General features: G+C 42.7%; 1 protein-coding gene across 1 annotated transcript in view; it reads right to left on the bottom strand.

Moving 5' to 3' along the window:
• Positions 1–1,667: 1,667 nt before the first annotated feature.
• RHOT1 (ras homolog family member T1) overlaps positions 1,668–23,045 on the bottom strand; it is a 92,071-nt gene continuing 70,693 nt past the window's right edge. The window contains exon 19 of the mRNA XM_042965877.1: positions 1,668–1,713. Coding sequence (XP_042821811.1) covers positions 1,683–1,713 — 31 coding nt within the window. The 3' untranslated portion in view covers positions 1,668–1,682. The remainder of the gene's footprint in view (positions 1,714–23,045) is intronic.

The following is a 23,045-nucleotide window of genomic DNA, read 5'->3' as shown; positions in this document are numbered from 1 at the left end:
TGGCTCATTCATTATCCTAGGGCTCATTTGGAGGAGGGTGGTGGCTTAAAGCACACCCACGCTCTCGTCCTCTTCCCAGAACCTTGCAGCTGTGATTGCCTGAGGTTGAAGTGGCCTTCGGGATTGGGCCTCTCCAAGCACTCCTGTGTTTCTTTAGACACCTGCCACCTGTATCTTCTTCCCCAGCTTAAGCCAGTTAGTTCATTTTCCCAGCTGCCAGCTGTCATTCTCTTTCCTTAATGTATTTGACTGCATTTAGTCAATTACACAGCTTGGGCTCTTACGATGTGAGTTCAGCTGTGCTCCCGGCACAGAACTACAAAGCAATAGGGATGAGGCTGGGGGCTGGGGTGGTTAAGTGGGTTTGAAAATATGAATAACTGGAAGGGCATCTTAAATTATTGGCTACATTAGCACAGAATTTTCACGAACTCGTTGCCTTTGCCTGATAATGCATGTGTCTGCCTGCGTCTTCCTCCATGAAAACTGCAGGCTACCTCTGTCGTGGTTTTCCTACATATCCCGGTGGGTTGGTGGTCACGGTGTGAGTCACGCAGATGCCTCCACAAGCCTGGGTCGTGGGGCAGATGCGGTGAGGTGGGTGGGCAGTCAACACAGCTCCTGCGGAGCCCCAGTGATGCCCTGTTGCTCTGGTGGTCAGTGGGTCCCCTCCCTGCAGATGGACAGCATCACAGCAGCAGCAGGCTGCAGGTGGTGAGGGTGCCCACTTAATAGGGGACCTGTAACTTCTGTATTACATGGTGACCTCCGTAAGAACAGCATGCCTTTGTGACCTCCTCGCTTTCTCTATTTTCTAGTATCATGCTGTCAGCGTGGTATCTAGGGGTTTAAGTGGAAAACAGACATACTTATTCACAGCCTTTCATTTGCATCTGGCAGGATAACCTTCACCAAGTTAGTTCACTTAGACTCCCTAAGACTCAGTTTCCTTGTATTTAAATGAGGCTAATATGACACATCTTGGTAGGATGTAGATAAAAAGGATGGGACAGTGCCTGGCACAGAGTAGCTCTCAGTAAGTAAGCATCCTTTTTCCTTCCCTTTTCCCCCTGGATACTCAATACATGGTGTTGAATAGATGAATAAATTATTTCAGAGATGAATACACTTTGGCATCTTTCTTGGATACATTCACATTCCAAAAAGCCCATATACTGCAGTTGTTTAAAAAAAAAAAAAATCCAAGGCCACATAACCAAATTTGCTGTTTACAGCAGGAGGCAGCCGCCCTGTGGGGGCTTACATGGTTTCAACAGACGGAGAATCACTTCTGTTTATTTTTAAAGGAAAATACGAGGAGACTACCTGGGGAAACAATGGCGCAGAACTTTGCGTTTGACCTCTTTCGTCTCTCCCTTTGACGAGGAGGCACACAGTTGGTGCCTAATAAATGCACACCAAAGGTTTGGCCTTCTTCTCTGGGCCTCCAGGTTACAACTCTGACCAGGAATCACGTGAAGTCCTGGAGCCACAGTGTCCTCTAGTGGGGAAGACCGTCATAACACCGCACGGAGCTGACCAAACACAAGAAGCCGGTTTCCCTAAAGCGCCCCGGATCAGCGCCATAGCGCAGCCTCCAGCGCAGTTTCCCAAGCCTGTCTTCATGACTCGGAAATGACAAACAACACCTTCTCCAGGAAAGGCTCTTCTGAATGCATTACTCAGAGACAGCCACTGCAGCCACATTTGTTCCTGAAAATTCATGAGGCATCAGTCAATTAATGGGGTCGAGGCAATGATTCCAGGCTGCTAACAATCTCACACACACACACAAACCCCAGACGTTTGCTGCTTCCGACACAAGTACACAGCATGACCTTGAGGTATTCTTTAAAGGAATCTCTACACCCAATGCGGAGCTTAAACCCATGACCCTGAGATCAAGAGTCACATGCTCTGCCGACTGAGCCAGCCAGGCACTGCAACCTATGATACATTTTTTGCCACGGAATTGCACCTGAGCCTCATCAAATCTCTGGACCTAACCACCAATTTACAGGAACCAAATTGACAGCTAACAAATTAATAAATTTATACAGGAATATGTTGAACAGCACCATGGGGAATGCGATCAGAAAAATCCAGACTGTGGAAAGCTCTATAGGAAAAATGACCTGCTTTCTTCAGCAATAAATTGCCAAGAAGAGAGGAAAGAGATGAACCTTTTTTGAGATACTGATTTAAACAAAGCGAGGGGAGGTGGGGGGAAGCTTGTTTAGACGATTTGGGAACTCTAACCCTCTATATTTGATTTTAAGAAATTGTTCATCATTTTTGAAGTGTGAAGACAGTATTGTGGTTGTTTATTTTTTATAGATTACCCATACTTCAGAGGTACACACTGAAATAGTTTCAGATGAAATGATGTGCTGTCTGGGATTTACTGAAAAATAATTTCAGAGTGGGTGGGGGCACAGATGAAACAAGGCTGGCTATGTTAACTGTTAAAGCTGGATGAGGGATACATGAGGGTTCATTACACTATTTGCTTTGCTTTTGTTTATATTTGAAAATTTTCATAACTCAACGTAAAAACAAAATCCCTACTAGAAAAAGTTCGACCTTGATTCTTAAGAAGAGCCCACAGATGACTCCTTTAAGAGCTTTGTTCTGGAGCGTCTGGGTGGTTCACTTGGTTAAGGGTCTGACTTCAGCTCAGGTCACGATCTCGTGGTTCGTGAGTTCGAGCCCCGCATCAGGCTCTCTGCTGTCAACACGGATTCTGCTTCGGATATTACGTCCCCCTCTCTCTCTGCCCCTCCCCTGCTCACCCTCTCTCTTAAAACTAAATAAATATTTAAAAATGTCTTTAAAAAAAGAACTTTGTTCTGCTGCCCCATGAGAAAACGGGAGCCCACTATTTGACAACTTCTGTAGGATGAGGTATTGGAGATTGCTTTCACCTGGCACGTCTGAGCAGTACAGGCAGAATCAGATGAACTGCCGTGCTTTATAGACGCATTATTTGAATGCACTTCTGTTCTTATTTATTCCTGGATAATAGAGCAGGAAGAGGCCAGGAACTAGGGGAGAGATCTTGTAAGGGACCGCTTCAACAAATGCTGACTCGGGGGAGTCAGGGGCTCCCATGTTCTCTGCAGTCTCCAAAGGTTCTGCGGGACCCTCTCTCCTGAGCGGTAACGGTTGACTCGCAACTTTCCAGCGAAAGGCACTGGACATCAGAGCATCAGCAAGCGTCAGGTGGATTCAGCACCTCCTGCCTCCTTGCTAACCCTCTTACTCTCCTCTGCCACCAGCTTACATAAACACAGCTGTATCAGCAGCCCGCCAGCTGCCAGCTCTCCTAGAAGATATCCGGCACTTTTCCTATTCTGGCTAAAAATAAGTCCCAGGCTCTCATGGGTATCCGCAGGTGGTGTCTTCACTCTGCCGTGCTGGAGTTTTCTTAGGTTGCTGTAACTCAGAATCAGGGAATTGCTTGTACCAAGCCTGCAGCAGAAACCCTGCTCCTTCTTTGGGGGAAATGGTCACAAGTGAAATCAAAGTTGAAAGGAGCTTAAGGCCTAGCCCTTAAGGCCTTGTTGACTGGGCGCTAACCTCAGTCATGGCAACTGACAGAGGGTGCTGGTTTGAGTCTCAGTCCTGCTACTTAACTGTCCCGAGAGGTGTGATTTTAACTCCGTTAGCTGAAGTTCTGTTATATTTATAATAGGGCCTGTGCCTCTTAGTTATGAGAATTGAATGATATGGAGAAAGGACGTTAGAAACGGCCCTGTAGTATGTGTTAATTTCCCCTCTTTTATTATTTATTTTTTTAATGTTTATGTATTTATTTTGAAAGAGAGAGAGAGAAAGAGAGAGAGAGAGAGAGAGAGAGAGAGAGAGAGAGAATGAGCAGGGGAGGGACAGAGAGAGAGGGACAGAGAATCCCAAGCAGGCTCCCTGCTGTTGATGTGGGGCTTGAACTAACAAACCATGAGATCATGACCTGAGCTGAACTTAAAAGCGGGTCGCTTAACTGGCTGAGCCACCCAAGGGCCCCTTTCTCCCTTTTTATTAAACTCTTCCTCCACCCTCTGTACTGACAGACTCTCATTTATTCGCTGAATAAATATCTGGGTGCTTGCTATGTGCCAAGTACTACGGTGTTAGGAGCAGAGGGTAAAGCAGTGAACGAAACACATGAAAATTCTGCCCTTTCAGAGCTAACAGTGTTGAGACTAACTAGCACAATTAATTAAATAAAAGAGTGCAGTGTGTAAGATGATGAGAAAAATAAAGCAAGGATTCAGGAAACGCCTATATGAAAAGAGACTGCAGTTTTTAAAATGGGGGAAGGGAAGATCTTAATGGTGGTGACATTTGAGTAAGACCCTGAAGGAAGTGAAGGCTAAAGCATGTGGATATACGGGAGATGAGCATTTCTGGCAGAGCTCAAAGCAAGTGCAAAAGCCCTGGGGTGGAAGCATGCCTCATATATTCCAGGAATAGAAGGATGTCAGAGTAGATGGAGAGGAGTGAGGGGAGGAGATAAAATCAAAGAGAGAATGGATGAAGTCAGAGTAAGTCACATAGGGCTTTGTCGGTCATTTTATTTTAATTAATTAATTAATTAATAATACGAAATTTATTGTCAAATTGGTTTCCATACAACACCCAGTGCTCATCCCAACAGGTGCCCTCCTCGATGCCCATCACCCACTTTCCCCTCCCTCCCACCCCCCCATCAACCCTCAGTTTATTCTCAGTTTTTAAGAGTCTCTTATGGTTTGGCTCCCTCCCTCTCTAACTTGTTTTTTTTTTTTTTTTAAGTCATTTTAAAAATATGACTTTTTATCTGAATAAGATGAGAAGCCCCTGAAAAGTTCTGAGCCAAGGAGTAGGATGTTACATTTTAATAGGCTCACTCTGGCTGTTATGTTGACAGAAGCCTGAAGATAGGCCAAAGTAGAAGATGGGGAGATTTGAAGATATAAAAGAGACTAAAATGGAAGGTGCAGAAATGAAAAGTCCCATGCATATCTGGATGAACAATACGCTGAATAAGATTAACAGAAGACGGGGTGCCTGGGTGACGTCCAACTCTTAATTTCAGCTCAGGTCATGATCTCACGTTTGTGGGATTGAGCCCCCGTGTCGGGCTTCGTGCTGACAGAGTGGAGCCTGCTTGGGATTCTCTCTCTCTGCCTCTCTCTCTCTCTCTCTCTCTCAAAATAAATAGATAAATAGAAATTAAAGAAAAAGATTAACAGAAGGAAAAGAAAAGATTAGTGAACTTGAAGACACAGTAATAGGAGCTATTTAAAATGAAATACAGAGAGAGAAAAAGACTAAAAAAAAATTAATGGAATATCAGTGAGCAGTGGGACAGTGAGCAGCCTGATAGGCTTATGTTTATGTATGTTTGAAGTCCCAGGAAGAAGAGGGAGAGGAAAAAAAATATATAGGAAGGAATAATGGTCAACAATTTTCTAGACCTGATGAAATCTATAAACACACAGATGCAAGAACTTCAATGAACCCCAAGTGCAAGAAACATGAAGACAAATACACAAAAGCACTTTTTTTTTAATTAATTTTCTTTTTTTTTTTAATTTCTTTTTTTTTTAACATTTATTTATTTTTGAGACAGAGCATGAACGGGGGAGGGGCAGAGAGAGAGGGAGACACAGAATCGGAAGCAGGCTCCAGGCTCTGAGCCATCAGCCCAGAGCCCGACGCGGGGCTCGAACCCACAGACCGCGAGATCGTGACCTGAGCTGAAGTCGTACGCTTAACTGACTGAGCCACCCAGGCACCCCACAAAAGCACTTCTTAATCAAATTGATTAAAACCCGTGATAAAGAGAAAAATCACAAAAGCAGCCTGAGGGGAAGACACTTTAGACACATGGAAACCAAGATAAGATGACAGCATGTTTATCGCCACCCACGACGTAAGCTAGAAGGCAGTGGAGCAAGATCTTTAAGGTGCTGTGACCCTGGAATTCTGTACCTAGTGACATGGCTTTAAACAATGAAAGTGAAATACTTTCCAGACGTATAATAGCTGGAAGAAGTCACCACCAGCAGGCCTGCACTATAGGAAATGGTGAAAGAAGAACTTTAGGCAGAAGGAAAATGATATCAGAGAGAAATCTGGCTCTATACAGAGGAACAAAGAACACCAGAAAAAATAGATGGGTACTTAAGTATGTGTCTCTCTTTTTTTTTTTTTTTAACATGTATTTATTTTTTGAGAGACAGAGTGTGAGTGGGAAAGAGACAGAGAGAGAGGGAGTCACAGATTCCAAAGCTGGCTCCAGGCCCTTAGCTGTCAGCACAGAGCCTAATGTGGGGCTGGAACTCATGCACCTGGTGGTCATGACCTGAGCCGAAGTTGGACACGTAACCGACTGAGCCACCCAGGCGCCCCTCTGTCTTTTATTTATTTATTTATTTTTTAATTTAAATGTCTTTAGGAGGGATGCCTGGCTGGCTCAGTCAGTAGAGCCTGTGACTCTTGATCTCGGGATCGTGAGTTCAGGGCCCACGTTGGGCATAGAGATTACTTAAATAAATAGGGGCGCCTGGGTGGCTCAGTCGGTTGAGCTTCCAACTCTTGATTTCAGCTCAGGTTGTGATCTCACAGTTCATGGGTTTGAGCCCCGCATCAAGCTCTGCGCTGAGAGCGTGGAACCTGCTTCAGATCCTCTGTCTCCCTCTCTCTCTACCCCTCCCCCACTCACTCATGCACTCTCTCTCAAAATAAATGTTAAAAATTTTTTAAATAAAATCTTAATATATATATATATATATATATACACATATCTTTAAGAGATAATGAATTTCTTTTTTAAATTTTTTTTATATTTATTTATTTATTTTTGAGAGACAGAGAGAGACAGAGCACAAGCGGGGGATGGGCAGGGAGAGGAGACACAGAATCTGAAGCAGGCTCCAGGCTCTGAGCTGTCGGCACAGAGCCCAACGCAGGGCTCGAACTCACAAACCGCGAGATCGTGACCTGAGCCGAAGTCGGACGCTCAACCGAATGAGCTACCCAGGCGCCCCAGAGATAATGAATTTCTTAAAACAAAAATAGTAACACTGAATCATGGGGCATACAACATATTTGAGAATAAGATATACGACAATAGTAGCCCTAAGGCCAGGACAGGAGAAACAGAAATACACAGTTACAAGTTTTTATTGTTTGTTGTTGTTTCTTTTTCTTAGTACTGAAGTATAATTAACATGGAATGTGATTATACAAAATAATGACTGAACAATTCTCTACAATACTCAGCGCTCACCATGATATGCGTAGTCATCATCTGTCACCATAGGATGTTTTTACAATCTTACTGACTATATTCTCTGTGCTGTACTTGTCCTCTCTGTGATTTATTTACTTTATATCTGGAAGTTTGTACCTCTTAATCTCTTTTATCTGTATTGTCCACAGATTTTAATATAGTACGTAAAGTGGTATAATATCACTTGAAGGTAGATGGAGATAAGCTAACGCTATACACTATAAATCCTAAAGCAAGCACTAAAAGACTAGATATAAAAAAGACTGGATATAAAACAACAACAACCACAATTTAACTATATGCCATCTACAAGAAACTTTATTTATTAAAAAAATTTTTTTAACGTTTATTTATTTTTGAGACAGAGAGAGACAGAGCATGAATGGGGGAGGGTCAGAGAGAGAGGGAGACACAGAATCTGAAACAGGCTCCAGGCTCCGAGCTGTCACCATAGAGCCCGACATGGGGCCCGAACCCACAAACTGCGAGATCATGACCTGAGCTGAAGTCGGACATTAACCGACTGAGCCACCCCGGCGCACCAACAAGAAAGTTACTTTAAATAAAAAATAGGTTAAGGGGCACCTGGTTGGCTCAGTCGGTGGAGCATGCAACGCTTGATCTTGGGGTTGTGAGTTCAAGCCCCACATTGGATGTAGAGGTTACTTAAAAGTAAAATCTTAAAAAAAAAAAAAAAAAAAAAAGAAAAGAAAAAAAGATGGGTTAAAAGTAAATACCAATTCTGCACAATTTTTTCCGGATAACTGAAGAGGAGGGAACACTTTTTAACTAATTCTATGAGGCCAGCATTACCTGGACACCAAAACCAGAAAAAAATTATAAGAAAAGAAAATGACATACCAATATCCTTTATGATCATAGATTCAAACTTTCTTGCAATTTCGGCAAATCAAATGTAATATATATGTAAAGGGGGATACACATGACCAAATGGGGTTAATCTGAGGAATGCAAAGTTGGTTTAACATTTGCAAATCAATGTAATTTACCACATTGACAGACCAAAACAAAACGACCCAGACAACAGCACAATGATCATCTCAACAGATGTAGAAAATCATCTGATAAAACTCAACATCTATGCATGACAAAAACTCCTGCGTGGTTTCCACGTTGAGAATAGACTGAATGCCAACAAAGAGAGAAGCAGGGAGACCAGTGAGAAGCCTATTCCAACAATCCCAGCTGGAGAAAGACCAGGGTGATAATCTATTCACAGAGGTGGTGAGAAGTGCTCAGACTCTGGTTATTCTGAAGGTGGTCCACACAGGATTTGCTAATGGAATGGGTAGGGAATAAGAGAAAGAAAGGAGCCAAAAAGGATGACTCAAGATTTTTGGTCTGAGCAGTTGGAAGGATGAAGTTGCACTGAATATGATGGGGAAGATGGTGGGACAGCAGGTTTTCGTGGGACAAATCAAAAGTTTTGTTTTGGACGTGATAAGTTTGAGATGTACATTCAAAATCCCCATTAAGATGTCTACTAGGCAGGAGACATATAAATCCAGAGACAGATATAGGCTCCAAATTTGGGAATCTTCAGCACATAATTGGTGTTTAAATTCAGGAGAGCAGATGAAATCACCAAAAGTCTGAAAAAAGACAGAAAAATGTCAAGGCCTGTGGTCCCTTTATTAAAAATCTGATAAAGGAGGAGAATCTAGCAAAGGAGATTCACAAAGAGTGGTCAATGATACAGAAAGAAAACCACGGAAGTACGGAAGTCAAGAAAAGAGTATTTCAAGAAGAAAATGTATCAAATGATGCTGATGAGTTTAAGATGATGGCTGAGAACGGACCATTGAATTGGCGATGTGGAGGTCATTGGAAATCTTGACAAGAGCAGTTTCGGCACAATAGTGCAGGCAAAAAGCCTGATTAGAGTGGATTCAAGACAAAATAGGAAAACCACTCTTTCACAAACTGTTCCAAAAAAGAGTAGAGGATGGAACACTTCCCAAATTATTCTGTGAGGCCAGTAATACTCTGGTACCCAAGCCAGACAAAAATATCACAAGAAAACTACAGATCAATCGGCCTTATCTTATAGATACAAACACCCTCAACAAAATACTAGCAAACTGAAGCCAACCTAAAGTCCTTTTTATGTACAAATCCCACCATGTTAAGTAAGTAGGATTTATCCCAGAATTGCAATATTGGTTCAACCTACAAAAATCAATGTAAGGGGTGCTTGGGTGGCTCAGTTGGTTGAGTGTCCAACTCCTGATGTCAGCTTAGGTCATGGATCTCATGGTTTGTGGGATGGAGGCCTGCTGACAGCATGGAGCCTGCTTGGGATTCCGTCTCCCTCTCTCTCTGCCCCTCCCCACGGCTCTCTCTCAAACTTAAAAAAAAATGATGTAAACATCATATTAACAGAATAAAGGATAAAACCCAAAATATTATTCAATAGATAAGAAAAGGGATTTGACAAAACCCAACCATCTTTCATAATGAAAACACTCAACAAAGAATACAAGTGTATTTATTCAATCCGATAAAGGGCATCTATAAAGAACCTGCAGCTAATAACCTACTTAATGCTGAAAAGATGGAATATTTCCCCCCCAAGGCCAGGAATAAGACAAAGATGTCTGCTCATCACTTTTATTTAATATTGTACAGTGGTTCTAGCCAGGGCAATTAAGAAAGAAAAATAAATAGAAGGAACCTAGGTTGAAAAGGAAGAAGTAAAACTATCTCTATACACAGATGACATGATCTTATGTATAGAAGAGCTTAAGGAATACAGACAGACAGACACACATACACACAACTATTAGAGCTCAGTTGTAGGATATAAGGTAAATATATAAAAATCAATTGCATGTCTATATACTAGCAGTGAATAATCTGAAAATGAAATTAAGAGAACAATTTTAGGGGCACCTGGCTGGCTCAACAGTACAACATGTGACTCTTGATCTCAGAGTCATGAGTTTGAGCCCCATGTTGGGTGTTGAGACTACTTAAAAAAGGAAACTTATGGGGCACCTGGCTGACTCAGTCAGTTGAGCATCTAACTCCTGATTTCAGCTCAGGTCATGATCTCATGGTTCATGGGATCGAACCCTGCGCTGGGCTCTGCACTGATAATGAGGAGCCTGCTTGGGATTCTGCCCCTCCCCTGCTCATGCTCTCTCTCTCCCCCGCCAAATAAATAAATAAAAACTTAAAAAAAAAAAAAAACTTAAATGCGGGGGGCGCCTGGGTGGCTCAGTTGGTTAAGCATCTGACTTCAGCTCAGGTCATGATCTCACAGTCTGTGAGTTCGAGCCCCGCGTTGGGCTCTGTGCTGACAGCTCAGAGCCTGGAGCCTGCTTCAGATTCTGGGTCTCCCTCTCTCTCTGCCCCTTCCCTGCTCATGCTCTGTTCTCTCTCTGTCTCAAAAATAAATAAAAACATTTAAAAATTTAAAAAAAACTTAAATGCTTCAAAGAAAATCAAGAAAATGAAAAGACAACTCATAAAATGGGAGAAAACACTTGAAAATCATATATGTGATAAAGGAGTAGCATTCAGAATATGTAACACTTATAGCTTAGTAAAAAGAAAAAAATTATTAATTTTATTTGTTTTTTAATGTACATCCAAATTAGTTAGCATATAGTGCAACAACGATTTTAGGAGTAGATTCCTTAATGCCCCTGACCCATTTAGCCCATCCCCCACCCACAACCTTCCAGCAACCCTCTGTTTGTTCTCCATACTTAAGAGTCTCTTATGCTTTGTCCCCCTCCCTGTTTTTATATTATTTTTGTTTCCCTTCCCTTATGTTCATGTTTTGTCTCTTAAAGTCCTCATATGAGTGAAGTCATATGATATTTGTCTCTCTCTGACTAATTTCACTTAGCATAATACCCTCCAGTTCCGTCCACGTAGTTGCAAATGGCAAGAAAAAATTTTAAATGGGCATGAGATTTGAATAGACGTGTCTCTAATGACAACATACAAATGACCAATAAGCACACGAAAAGATGCTTAACATCATCAGTCATTAGGGAAATACAAATCAAAAACCACAATGACATGCCACTTCATACCTACTGGGATGGCTACAAAAGCGAGATGGACAATCACAAGTGTTAACAGTGGGAAAGAATGGTGGGAATGTAAAATGTTGCAGCTGCTTTGGAAAACAGTCCGGCAGTTACTCAGAATTTTAAACACAAGTTAAAGCATGACCCAGCAATTCCACTCTTAAATATATACTCAAGAAAACTGAAAACGTATGTCCACCCAAAAACCTGGATACAAATATTCGTAGCGGCATTGTTCGTAATAACCAAAAGGTGGAAACAACCCCTAAATCCATCGACTGATGAACGGATAAGCAAAATGTGGGATATCCATGCAATGAAATATTATTTGGCCATAAAAAGGAATGAAATCCTTATACATGCTATAACATGGATATACCTTGTGGAAACATGCTAACAAGCCAGAGACACAGGTCACACATTGTACGATTCCATCTGTATGAAGGATCCAGAATAGGCAAATTCATGGCGACAGAATGTATGTTAGTGTTTGCCAGGGGGGTGGGGGGCAGTGACTGCTAACGTGTATGGGGTTTCTTTTTGGGGTGATGAAATGTTCTGAAATCAGATCACAGTGACAGTTTTACAATTTTGTGAATATTTTACAACTTTGTGAAGATATATACTGAATCACACACTTTAAGCAGGTGAACTTTGTGGTATGTGAATTATATCCCAAGTTTTCAAAAGAGAATAGGAGGAGATGTAGGAGAAACTTTCAAGCAACAAAGGGGAACAGAGGAATGAGGACAAGAAGATAATGTTTTCAGATGGCCGCGATAACAATATATTTGTATAGAGAGATCCAGGAGGAAAAATGGTTGATGAAGGAGGGTGGGTGTGGGAGGGGAGAGAGAGAAAGAGGTAGAGAGAATTGCTGGAGTAAATTAGAGGGGCTGGAATCCAGTGCTGAAGTAATGGGCTGCCTTGTGGACAGTTTATGTGTAATAACAGGAAAGAAAGTACATTAGCCACATACAAATACAGGTAGGTGGGTATATAGATGGTGTGGGAGCTCGAGGAAGTTCTCTTCCAAGAGCCCTCCTTCAGAGAGCTCGGTCTATTTTCCTTGAACATCATGATTCCAGCCTCCTGTCTCAACACATGCCTTCAAAGAAAGCAAACTGGCTTCAAAGAAAATAAATAAGCAAGCAAGCACATTAACACCCCCCAGATCATCTACCTTGGTAGCTTTTAAAAATGAACTCTATCTCAAGCTGGTCATTCTTTTGCTCTGAGTTCTTTCAACAATGTTATCTATATCTGTTATCTTTTTTTAATGTTTATTTATTTTTGAGGTGGGGGGAGGGGCTGAGAGAGAGGGAGACAGAATCCGAAGCGGGCTCCAGGTTCTGAGCTGTCAGCACAGAGCCCGACGTGGGGCTTGAACCCACCAACCGTGAGATCATGACCTGAGCCAAAGCCGGACACTCAACCGACTGAGCCACCCAGGTGCCCCTATTTCTGTCATTTTTTTTAAGTTTATTTTATTTATTTTGAGAGAGAGAGAGAGAGATAGCACAAGTGGGGGAGGGGCAGAGAGAGAGGGGGAGAGAGAGAGAATTCCAAGCAGGCTCTGCCCTATAAGCGCAGAGCCCGACGTGGGTCTCAAACCCATAAAACCGTGAGATTGTCACCTGAGCCGAAACCAAGAGTCAGAGGCCCAACCAAGTGAGCCACCCAGGTGCCCCTTTATTTCTATTATTTTAATCAATTTTTAAAATTAAATTTTATTTTGTCATTGAAGAGAAATGCTTGCACAAATAAAATTCAAAAGGTACAGAAAGCAAATCACTCTCCTACCTCTGTCCCCAGTCCTCCTCCTTGAGGCCAGTTTACTAAATATCCCCCAAGAGATAATCTATGTATATGAAAGCATACATAGGTATATTTGCATATATATCCTTCATCGCTTTTAAAAACCCCAAATGGTATCCAAACTTACTCAATGTTCTGCATCTTGCTGTTTTCACTGAATATGTATCTTGGAGATTGTTTCATTATCAGTACATATAGCACTGACTCATTCTTTTTCATAACTACTATGATATAGCAATTTAAAAATATGTTCACAAAGTCTTTGATATTCCTTCCTTCAAGAGGTGGACCTCGATTCCTAAGTGTGGGCTGGACTTCGTGACTCACTTCTAATGAACTGAATATGGCAGAAGCAATGTGTGTCCTCTAAGACTAGGTCACAAAAGACAACTCAGCTTCTTCCTTGTTCTCTATCTCTTGGATCACTTGCTCTCGGGTGAAGGGAGCCGCCATGACCTCAAGCAGCCCCATGGGGAAAGGACCATGTGGTGAGGAACTGAGGCCTCCCGCCAACAGCCATGTGAGTGAACCATTTTGGAAAGGGATTCTGAGGCCTTAGTCAAACCTTCAGATGACTGTAACCCCAGCTGGCAGTTTGTAACCTAATCAGAGACCCTGACCCGGAACCACCCAACTCAACTGCTCCCAAATGTCTGACCCACCAAAACTGTGAGACAACAAATACACATGCTTAAAACAAATGCATCCCATCTCATTCAGCATCCTATTTCAATACAAAAAGTCCCTTGCCGGCTATAAAGTATGTCATGAATATAAAATATGGTGCCTTTTGTCCCTTCCTCTCCCCTGCCTCTCCGATGATCAGCACAGATGTCTGAATTTGCTCAAACCATGTTCCTCTGCAGTAAGATAGCGTGGCATGTGGGGCTTTGAGCCACATCTGTGCTGGCCCATCTCGGGTGCTCTCAGGTGATGATTTCCCCTGGAGTAAAGAAGCTGGTATTTTCGTCTGTGTTCCCACCAGCCATTCCCTAGGTCAATGTGAGAACCATATAAATTTTAAGTTTTTTAAAAAATGTTTTCACTTTGTTCAGAAAGTGAGGTCAGCTAGGAAACAAATTCTGTTCTCTGGGCTTTCCTCTCTGCTCCTGACCTGGGTAGGCCTCCCAGCAGGATAGACAGGAGTTGTCAACTCTACTCTGAGGATGAAGATGAAAAAAAAAAAAAAAAAAAATCTAGTCTTTTCCCTGGAGGGGAAAGCAGCTAATAGCATTCAGATATTCTGAGATGAAACTGTTACCATGGGAATGTTTCCCTATCTCTCCCTTAATAATGATGGGTAGAAACAATGATCAGTACGGCTCCCAGAATTCTAGAAATAAAGGCAACACGGGAAGGAAAATGAAACTGGAAGAACACATCCCGAAGAAAAGGATTCATCAGTTCAGTCAAGACTCTGCCCTGGCTGCATATTCTAAGAGGATGGGGCAGGATGGGCTCGCTGATTTCATAGGCCAGCAGTTCTCCAAGCATCTGAGTTCCTATGGGCTGGAGGTGGGGGTGATCCTGAGATGGGGAGCGGGGGGCCATTCTTCCATATTGCTGGTAAGGGAGCCAAGGTGCTCTTTCCTTCTGTGTGTGGGGCAGAGAGGCGGCGTAGAAAAAAACCAGAGACCTGACAAATTTTGAGGCTTCAGGGCACGCCTCCATTTCCGTCCTGGCAAGAGGTTAAAGTGCTTGGGGGTCCCTCCATCTGCAGGGCCCCAGACTGTAACCTGAGGGCAGAAGCATGCCAGCACAGACACTTTCATCCTTCAGCCCAGCATTTCCTATGCTGTATTGCCCCCTACAAGGGCTCAGAAATCATTTCCTAACCAAGGAGGGGCAGCGTGCTACTTTAAACTACCCGATGCTTAAAGCACAGGTAGGGGTCCCCACAGATTACTGCCCGCTGGACTCCTATTTCTCCAGGACCTTGAGAAGTCAAAGGACACACAGCTCATTGATGAGTAAAATAGGTTATCTTTTGTGATAGGCATTTTACCCTTGTCTGCTATAACCCCATACACTTTTTCAGAAGAATTTGTTGCCTTTCCCTGTTTCTATTTTTTGAGAAGGGGAACCCTAAATAGAGCCATCCTGCCTACAGAATAAATGGGAATCCAACCTGCTAGCTGCAAATTTAAGAACTCTTTTCGATTAGTGGGTAAAGAAAGATATGCAGATTGAGTACTCCCTTAATGTAAGCACCTCGTTTTGGTTGTTTTTTTTTTTATAAATTTTTGTTTTAATGTTTACTTATTTTTGATAAAGAGAGAGGCAGAGTGTGAGCCAGGGAGGGGCAGAGAGAGAAGAGAGGGAGACACAGAATCTGAAGCAGGCTCCAGGCTCCGAGGTGTCAGCACAGAGCCCGACGCGGGGCTCGAACTCACGAACCGTGAGATCATGACCTGAGCCGAAGTCGGATGCTCAACCGACTGAGCCACCCAGGCACCCCGTACCTCGTTTTTTTTTAAGTAGGCTTCACACCCAGCACAGAACTTGAACTCATGACCCCAAGATCAAGACCTGAGCTGAGATCAAGTTGAACACTTAGCCCACTGGGCCACCCAGGCGCCTCGTAAGGTAATCACCTCTTAAATACCACACAAAGAGGAAGTAAGCGGATACCGACACATCAAGCACCCCTGCCACACGTGAGCTGACCTCAGGTGAGACGGGAGGACAATGGGTTGCCTATTCACCTAAATCCTTGTCTGTCAATTCTCCCAGACCTAGGTTTGCTTGGAGTGTCAGACTCTAGGGATTTCCTTTTGTTTTTTTGAGATCTTTAGTTAAAAAACAATGTAAGCAGCACTTGAGCTGTTCCTTGGAGGTAGGAGGTAGAGGTTAATTCGTATAGGAATGCAGCCTTACGACCAGAAAGAACCATATTGGGTTGGGTGAACAATTAGAGGCCGGTGTCTTCCTTCTCTAAAGCAAGCACCCAGTAAAGCAACACATACAGCAGTCCTGTCTCTCACAAATTCCAGAACCACATATTTTCTGTTCTAAAATTCTGATTCACAAAGAGAAAATCAGTTCAAAAATTTGATCTAGCATAAATATAAACTCAGCAGAGTACAGCAGGGAGCTCTAAAGATAGGTGGCTCCAGGGACAGAGAAACCAGCCAGGAGACATCCAAAGACAAACTTCCTTGGCCAGCTTCCGAGGTCCCTCAGTTTTGGGATCTCCATACACCTGGCTACTTAAGATAGGCTCTCTCTGGCGGGTGACATGCCTCTCTTTTTTTTTTTTTTTTTATTATTGCTTTTAATGTTTATTTATTTTTGAGAGACAGAGCATGAGTGGGAGAGGGAAAGAGAGAGAGGGAGATATAGAATCCAAAGCAGGCTCCAGGCTCTGGGCTGTCAGCACAGAGCCCAAGGCAGGGCTCGAAACCACGAGCTGTGAGATCACGACCTGAGCCAAAGTTGGACACTTAATCGACTGAGCCACCCAGGTACCCCAATTCTTTCTTTAAAATTTTTTTTTATTTTTTCTGAGTAAATTCTACAGTTGATGTGAGGATTAAACTAAGTCTCCCAGGCACGGCCCCTACGCAGCATATTTTTCAAATTCAGCTGCTACTTTGACATTTTTTATAGAAGTGTCTCCATTTTTATATGCCATGCCAGAGAAAGTCCTTCAAAGGGGTGATCGCTAATCTCTAGCCCTGGAAGCATGAAGGCACTTGATTCCTTCAACCCAAGTGAAACTGAATACTTTTTATGTAGAAGTTGTTCAAGGTCAAGTTGAACATGACTTCCTCTATAAAACTTTTGGGGGACTCCTCAACTTGAGAAAACTCCCCCTTTGCTTGAATTTCCATTGCACTTGATTTTATCTCCTGCAGTTTTTTTTCTACCCGCAGTAGACACTTATTTACATATTTCCTTTTTAAAGATAAGAATCTGGGGCGCCTGGGTGGCTCGGTTGGTTAAGCGTCCAACTTCAGCCCAGGTCATGATCTCGCGGTTCACGAGTTCGAGCCCCATGTAGGGCCCTGTGCTGACAGCTCGGAGCCTGGAGCCTGCTTCAGATTTGTGTGTGTGTGTGTGTGTCTCTCTCTCTTCCCCTCCCCTGATTGCACTTGGTCTCTCTCAAAAATAAACATTAAAAATAAAATAAAATAAAATAAAATAAAGATAAAAATATTCTGATCCAGCACCTTCTCCCCCTGTAACTCTTTCATTTTTATTTCTCACACCTGGCCTGGCACTTTATACACAGAAGCCTCCATATACGTGTCTCTGAGTGAATGAATGACCAAGCAGGATGGAACCCCTCCTGATAAAACCAAGTGTGGCAGTAGTTGAGAGATCGCTGAGCTCAGGCTAAGGAGCCTAGTTGATCAAATTACTTGCTTAGAAAAGCCCAGACCCCAATTCCGAGGGCTGCTCCCACTGGCTCCAAAGTATTTGAGTCCCTGCTATTCTGTAGTTAATTCTGCTGAGGCCCCTCCCCACAGCTCAGTTGTCAGGGCCATCTCAGCAGGAAATATTTCGGTTTCCCTTTAGTTCTTACTTCTTACTCCAGTATGTTGCACTGACTTCCCAGAGAGTTTTAAGGCCAACAGCCTGCTTTGTTTTCTGCCTGTTCATTTGTTCGTTCAAAACATATTTATTGAGCACTGACTCTTGCCAACTATTGTTCTAGGCCCTGAGTATACAGTGATGATTGAAGACATCCTCTCATTGGTCATGGCAACGATTTTTAAAATCTGACTCCAAAAGTAAAGTCAACAAGAGCAAATAAATAAATATTAAAAAAAAATGGGACTACATCAAACTAAATAAAAAGCTTCTGCACAGCAAAAGAAGACATCAACAAAATGAAAAGACAACCTACAGAATAGGAGGAAATATTTGCAAATCATGTATCTGATAAGCGGTTAATATCCAAAGCATATAAAGAACTCGTATAACACAATGGCAAAAAGCCAAACTATCCAGTTAAAAAATGGGCAGATCTGAATAGACATTTTTCCAACAAATACAGACATGGCCAACAGGCAAGTTGTTCAATATCACTCATCATCAGAGAAATGCAAATGAAAACCACAATGAGGGGCTCCTGGGTGGCTCAGTCAGTTAAGCATCTGACTCTTGATTTCAGCTCAGGTCATGAGCTCTCGGTTGTGAGATCGAGCCCTGGGTTGAGCCCCGCGTTGGGCTCTGTGCTAGGTGTGGAGCCTGCTTATGATTCTCTCTCCCTCTGCCCCTCCCATTTGCATGCGTGCGTGCTCTTTCTCTCAAAAGACCCAAAGCCCACAATAAGATATCACATCATACCTGTTAAAGTAGCTATTATCAAAAAGACAATAAGTAACAAGTGTTGGTAAGGATGTGGAAAAAAGAAAATCATTATGAGCTGTTGGTGGAAATTTAAATTGGTGCAGCCACAAGGGTACCTGGCTGGCTCAGTTGGTGGTGTTTGCGACTTCTGATCTCAGGATTGTGAGTTTAAGCCCCACGTTGGGTGTAGAGATTACTTAAAAATAAAATCTTTCAAAAAAAATTTTTTTTAATGTTTATTATTTGAGAAAGAGACAGAGAGCGAGCAGGGGAGGGGCAGAGAGACACACACAGAATCAAAGCAGGCTCCAGGATCTGAGCTGCCAGCACAGAGCCTGACACAGGGCTCAAACCCACAGCCCGCGAGATCATGACCTGAGCTGAAGTCGGCTGCCCAACCGACTGATGCACCCAGGCGCCCCAAAAGTAAAATCTTTAAAAAATTGGTATAGCCACTATGGAAAACAGTATGGAGGTTCCTCAAAGAATTAAAAATGGAACTACCATATGATCCAGCAATTCTACTTCTAGGTATTTATCTGAAGAAAATGAAAACCCCCATGTTCACTGCAGTATTACTTACCATAGCCAAGATATGGAAACAACCTAAACGTCCAATGGATGAGTTGATAAAGAAGATGTACACACACACACACACACACACACACACACCCCGGAATATTATTCAGCCACCAAAAAGAACGAAATTGTGCCATTGGAGATAACATGGATGAATCTTGAGGGCATTATGTTAGGTGAATAAAGTTAGAGAAAGACAAGTATTGTATGATCTCACTTATACGTGGAATCTAAAAAACAAGCAAATGAAAACTAAGCTCATAAATATAGAGAAAAGATTGGTTGCCAGGGAGGGACTGGGGTGTGATGGGCAAATTGGATGAAGGAAGTCAAAAGGTACAAACTTTCAGTTATAAGATAAGTCATGGGGATGTAATGTACAGCATGGTGACTCTACTTAATAATACCTTATTGCGTATTTGAAAGCTGCTAAGAGTAGATCTTAAAAGTCTTCATTACAAGAAAAAAAAGTTTTGTACCTGTACGGTGAAAGATAGGAACAACATATTATGATGACCTTTTCACAATATAAACAAATAGTGAATCATTATGTTGTACACGTGAAATTAATATTACCAATTATACCTCAAAAGAAAGAAAGAAAGAAAGAAAGAAAGAAAGAAAGAAAGAAAGAAAGAAAGAAAGAAAGAAAAAGACAGACAAGGCCACACTCTCACAAAGCTTACAAGCAAGCAGGGGGTGGGGACATTCAACATATGAAGGGATACACATGAGGAAAAAAACCCACAGGCGGTGAGATGCTAAGAATTCAGGGTGATGTTTCTGTGAGCGTTTTTGGAGTAGATGGTCTGGAAGGGTTCCTCTCTGGGGAGGTGATATTTAAACTGAGATGTGAATGACAAGAATGAGGCAGCTTTGCAAAAATCAGAGAAAAGGATTCTGAATAGGGAACAGCCAGGGCAGAGGCTCAAGCAGGTGCAAAGTCTAGAAACAGGGTAAAGTCAGGGAAGCAGGCAAGGAGCAGGTCAGCTAGGTTAGAAGGCAGGCAAGGAATATGATTTTATTAAAATGTGCCAAGAAGACACTGAGAGAATCTAAGCATGGTCATGGCAATCTGGCTGCTGTAAAGAGAATGGATTTGAGAAGGAAAGAATCAAAGTAGGAAACCAACTGTTAGAAGGTCACTTGCATTTAGTCCAGGTGGAAAGTCGTGTGGCCCAGACTTAGGTGATAGTAGTGGATCAAGGAAGTGGACAGATACAGGTTTTGAAAGTAGAGTCAACAGGACTTGTTGATGGACCGCATGGGTGGTGGAGAGCAGAGGAGAACTTCAAGATTTCTACATTGGGCAACAACACAGATGATGGTGTAATCTGCTAAAATGGGGAAACTGGAAAAGGGGCAGTTAGTGCTGGATATCAAAGGCTCTGCTGAAAGTGCCTTAGATATCCAAGAGGAAACAAAAGGCAGGAAACTGGCAATAGGAGTGTGGATTTCTGGAATGAGGTTAGGGATGATAATACCAATGTGGGGGTCTTTGGAGGATTCAACTCAAAGTCAAGGAGTTGCTAGCAGCAATGAGCTACACCTAGTGCCAGATCTTGGTTTCTAACCACATTTCCAGTGAAAGGAACCAAGGTTCCTTGGAGAAATTTTTGGTGTCAGGACTAGGACTGGGGTTAAGTACAGAAGGATGGCAAGGGAGTAAAGAAGTGCAAAAGCTGCCTGGAACATTTTATGAAGCCAGAAAGTAAGGAGCACAAAGAAGACCATGGGTACATGTTGAAAGGATCCGTGAACCAGGATGAAGGCACTCCTGATGCCCAAATCTGGGATAACAGATGAGCAACAAAATAAACACTGATAGGGCCGCACGGGTGGCTCAGTCGGTTGAGTGTCTGACTTCAGGTCTAAGGTGGGGCCTGAACTCATGGTTCATGATCTCATGGTTCGTGAGTTTGAGCCCCGGATCAGACTCTCTGCTGTCAGCACAGAGCCTGCTTTGGATGCTCTGTCCCCCTTTCCGTCCCTCCCCAGCTCATCTCCTTTCTCTCAAAATAAACAAACTCATAATAAATAAATAAATAAATAAATAAATAAATAAATAAATAAATAAATAAAGTAATGGGTTATGACCCATAAAATAAACATCCACAAGTCCATACTGATGCACATAAATAACTGAGTAAATAAATGGAGGAAACGGCATGGTTTTTCCTTATAGCACAATTCCAATTAAAAAAACATGGAATAAATGATAGAAGTAGAAAATGTAGCAAGTATCACAGTAATAACTATTCTGGGCAAGATTAGTATTAGTCAATATTACAATGAGATGCCACTTTACACTCACTAGAACGTTTACAATGAAAAACACATAACAGGGGCGCCTGGGTGGCTCAGTCGGTTAAGCGGCCGACTTCGGCTCGGGTCATGATCTCGCGGTCCGTGGGTTTGAGCCCCGCGTCAGGCTCTGTGCTGAAAGCTCAGAGCCTGGAGCCTGTTTCGGATTCTGTGTCTCCCTCTCTCTCTGCCCCTCCCCCATTCAAGCTCTGTCTCTCTCTGTCTCAAAAATAAATAAATGTTAAAAAAAAAAAATTAAAAAAAAAACACATAACAAGCGTTGGCGAGGATACATAGAAACTGGAACCCTCATATATTGCGGGGGTGAATGTAAAATGGTGCAGCCACTTTGGAAAATACTCAAGCGGAGTTACAGATGGCCCAGCAATTCCACTCCCAGGTACATGCCCGAGTGAAGTGTGAAAACATACCTCCTCCCAAAAACTCATACAAAATGTTCATGGGAGCATTATTCATACTAGTCAAAAAATAAAGGGGTGCATGGCTGACTCGGTCAGAGCATATACTTCTTGATCTCGGGGATGTTGCGTTCAAGCACCATACCGGGCGTAGAGTTTACTTAAATAAAGTAAAAAATTAAAACTGTTAAAAAAAAGTAAAACCAATCTGAATGTTTCAACAGATAATATAAACAAAATGTGGCACATCCATACAATGAGTTATCACTCAGTCAAAAAAAGGGGAATGAAGTAACTGGTGTCACAACGCAGTGTGGACGAACCTTGAAAACATTATGCTACATGAAAAAAGCCAGTCACAAAAGACTACATATTAGACGGCTCTGCTTATAGGAAATGTCCAGAACAGGCAAACTCTGTTATTATTTTTGTAACTTATAAAGATGTCTCCAATTATTTTGAAATAAAAAGTTAAGAAAAATACAGTTCAAGGAACTCAGTGAGATCACCTAGAGGCAGGGTATAGATAGGGTAAGAAAACTCAGGACAGAACCTTGGAGCGCACCAACGGCTCTCGAAGTTCAGCAGAGGTCGAACAGCCAAGAGAGACTGAAAAACAGAAGGTAGCCAGAAAGATAGGAAATTCAGCTATTTGTGCCACCTGCCAAGGCAACAGGGGGTTGAGGGACATTTTATTGGGTCCAGTCCTTCAGACATCCTAATCAAGACATTTCTCAGATATGCACACACACAAACTGGCTGTCGCCCAGGCCTCTCCTGCTCTCCCAGATGCAATGGTTCAGCTCTGCTCACGTGTGGGAGGACCAGAGCCTTGCCGCCCAATGGTGTCTGCTGTGGGGACGGCAGCTCTCTTATTCACCTGGGGAAAGAGGGAGGTGAAACAACCAGGGACAGATCTCAGTGAATGTGCACAACAATCCTAACATTTTATGGAGAGGGAAACAGAACAAGAAAATTCAAGTACTTTGCGCAATGGAAGTGGCAAAGTTGAGATTCAAACTCAAGGCCTTACCTCTTAAGGTCATGCTTTTATACTCCCGCACGCAGTGAATTCCCAATACCACTAAGAGATCATTTAGTTTCTAGAGCTGCTAGTCGGTGTCTCCACAAGAGTGGCAGTCACTGAGTAAAGCTGCTTCTCATGAAAGTGTTTAAATCAAGAAAATGAAGTTAGACACAAGAGACAGACATGTATCTCCCTGGGTACTCTGAGAATAGGCAAGGGACACAGCAAGCAGGGCAAAGATCTGGGACTCCGTGCAC

This window comes from Panthera tigris, chromosome E1 (assembly GCF_018350195.1).
Source record: "Panthera tigris isolate Pti1 chromosome E1, P.tigris_Pti1_mat1.1, whole genome shotgun sequence".
NCBI lineage: Eukaryota > Metazoa > Chordata > Mammalia > Carnivora > Felidae > Panthera > Panthera tigris.
This window is presented reverse-complemented; position numbering and strand designations above follow the sequence as displayed.